We start from the raw sequence: 2,604 nt of genomic DNA on the forward strand, positions 1-2,604 counted from the left end.
ATGCTACAAAATTACTGAGTTGGTATCTGGTACCTACCCATAGCCTCTGTGGGATATGGTATACCCCACACCCATCCTGGGCTGCCTTCAAGGGGGTCAAGTCCTACCTGTTCCCTGCCCCTGCTGTGTTGTTTAGGGTCAGTCTCTGCAAGTGATGCTGATTAAGGTGGACATCACCTTCAAGCCCAAGCCTCTACATATTAAGTGCTAACCCACAGGGAATGAAATTTAATTGTCTCACACTGTTCCAGAAGCAGGCAGGGGCTAGCAACAGGATATTGGGGCAGTAGCTACCAAGTCTTAGCCAGGACACTGTTTCTCTCCTGCCCTGCTGCTCTTCTAGCTTTTCCCCAGGAAAACCCCTGCCAATGATTAGCCAAGGGGGAAAAAAAGATAGGATACACATTCTGTACACAGCTAACAAAAAGGGATAATAACCCCCCACACACTAAGGCTAAAATTACAATAAAAATGTTAACTTCACTAATTTCAACTTAAAAAATACAACAAATGCAGCAGTTGGTGATGTGGCCCCCAGGCTCAAAAAGGTAGGCCAAAGCCAGGGTTACTAGGGGCCATTCTGTGCCCATTGGGAGGATTTCATAGCCACTGCTCAGACCAACCAAGGCTCCCCCACCTTGAAAAGAGGGAGAGGTATTGACTGGGAACTCAAAGGCCTCTGAGATGCGTTAAACTTCCTGTGACTTTGCTGGGTGAGATAGGATCTGGCTAAGCTTGAAGAAGGGATGGGAGGTGGCTGGAAATACAAGGATAGTAACAAAACAAAATAGAACCAGACAGACACCCAGGATGGGGTACCTCTGAGGGACTTGGAGGATGCCCTTCCCTCTAGCTCTTGGCTGCCTCTTAGGCCAAGGGTGATGAACTACAAACAAGTACAGGGTTAAGTATAGGTGCTATCTCCTTTGTTTTCAGTTTTAATTTCTCTTCCCAAAGTCTTTGAACTGTCCAGTCATACTCAACCCAGGGAGGGCACCTGGTAGGGAAAAGGAAGGAGCACAACTTGCACTTACTCGCCGTTCTTTCCAATCTGCCTTCTGCTTCCTCCCAACAGCAATGGTAAAATGTGCTTTCTTTATTGTAAAAACAGAGGAAAAGGGGGAGACTGAATGGTGGCCAGTAGCTGGTGAGGGTGAAGTGCAAAGGCCAGGTGGGCAGGGCGGGAAGGTGGGCCCTATAGGGCATTCCTGAAGCAGAGGGGTCTGGAGGATCCAGATGCTGGCCAGCTTCCTCACTGACCATCAGCCTTAGACTTCTTTGGAGCAGATTTCCTTATATAAGAAAAAGAGAAGGAATAGTTATAGAGGGGTCCCAAGAGCATCACAAAAACACCAACCCAGGACCTTGTGTGGATATAATCCCAAGCACCTGATGAGAAATGGAGCTTACTTCCACTCTAAGAACCCCCCACAGAAGATTCCTGAAAGAGACTACTTACATTTCTGGAGATGACATGGGCCGCTTGCTGGCTGGCTTGGTGCCAGAGCTGTCTTTACTGGTTTCTGAAAGGAATGGGATGGATGGTGAGCAGCCAGGCAAAAAGCAGGAACACTTGTGTGTACCCACTTTTCACAGTCTTCACTGCCCATGTCACCCTTCAGATCCAGTTCCTGCCTCTCAATGTCCCTCCTGAGACAGATACTTTCTGGGAACAAGCCTCAGCCTGAGCTACCCATTTTAAGGGACTTAAGACATGCTGTTCTTGAGCCTAACAGCTTTTGCATTCCTCTAGTCGTTCCTTCTAACCTTTCTCACTTTTAGACATCCCAGGGTATCTTCTGTGTACCCCTAGAACACAAAAGCATCCTCTATAGTATCCTATACCCTCTCATCCAATGTCTGAAGCCTCCCTAGTCTAGCTAGCTATATCTTTGTTCCACTCAGTGCTCTCCCACACCTAAAAATTGCCCCAAAAAGCTTATGAACACTTACCTTGCAACCACCTCACTTGCGTGGCAGGGCCGTAGCCCTTTTCATTGCGGGCAGCAATGCGGAAGATGATGGCAGGCTTTGTAGTATAGTCAATGTGAGCATTGGAGAGGCTGGAGGACTGCACTAGGCAGGAAGGGCTAGGCCCACAGTACACTCGCATGAAGGCCAGCTGGGCTGGGGTGGAACTCTTGGGCTCACCACTGGCCTGTGAGCTCTGGATGGCCAGGTACACAGAGTACTCGATGATCTTGCCGGAGGTCACAGACGGTGGCTCCCAGGTGAGGTGAGCACCATCTGGGCTCTAGAACCCAGGACATAAAGTCAAGCCTTGTCTTCTTGAGTCACAGTGGCTTCAGCCTACCCTGCCTATGCTCAGAGCAAGAGGGCTAGAAACTTCTAGAACTGCTAATAATCCCTATTAAATAAAAAACCTCCCCCAAAACAATAGATATTCTAGGGTTTGGTGAGATAGCTCAGCAGTATGGTAAAGGTGCCTACTACCAAGCCTGATGACTGAATTTGATTTCCAAGACTCACATGACCTCCTCTGACCTTCACATGAGCACCATGGCACACCTATCCCCTCACAACTGAATATAAATAAATTTGTGTGCGTGTGTGTGTGTGTGTGTGTGTGTGTGTGTGTGTGTG

General features: G+C 48.3%; 1 protein-coding gene across 4 annotated transcripts in view; it reads right to left on the reverse strand.

Moving 5' to 3' along the window:
- Nucleotides 1-358: 358 nt before the first annotated feature.
- Hcfc1 (host cell factor C1) overlaps nt 359-2,604 on the reverse strand; it is a 24,924-nt gene continuing 22,678 nt past the window's right edge. For all 4 annotated transcript variants that reach the window (XM_031364359.1, XM_031364350.1, XM_031364340.1 and 1 more), the window contains exons 24-26: nt 1,954-2,254; nt 1,460-1,523; nt 359-1,292 (exon numbers count right to left, since the gene is read on the reverse strand). In XM_031364359.1, the coding sequence (XP_031220219.1) occupies nt 1,253-1,292; nt 1,460-1,523; nt 1,954-2,254 (405 nt within the window). In that variant the 3' untranslated portion in view covers nt 359-1,252. The remainder of the gene's footprint in view (nt 1,293-1,459; nt 1,524-1,953; nt 2,255-2,604) is intronic.

This window comes from Mastomys coucha, chromosome X (genome assembly GCF_008632895.1).
Source record: "Mastomys coucha isolate ucsf_1 chromosome X, UCSF_Mcou_1, whole genome shotgun sequence".
NCBI classification, from domain to species: Eukaryota; Metazoa; Chordata; class Mammalia; order Rodentia; family Muridae; genus Mastomys; species Mastomys coucha.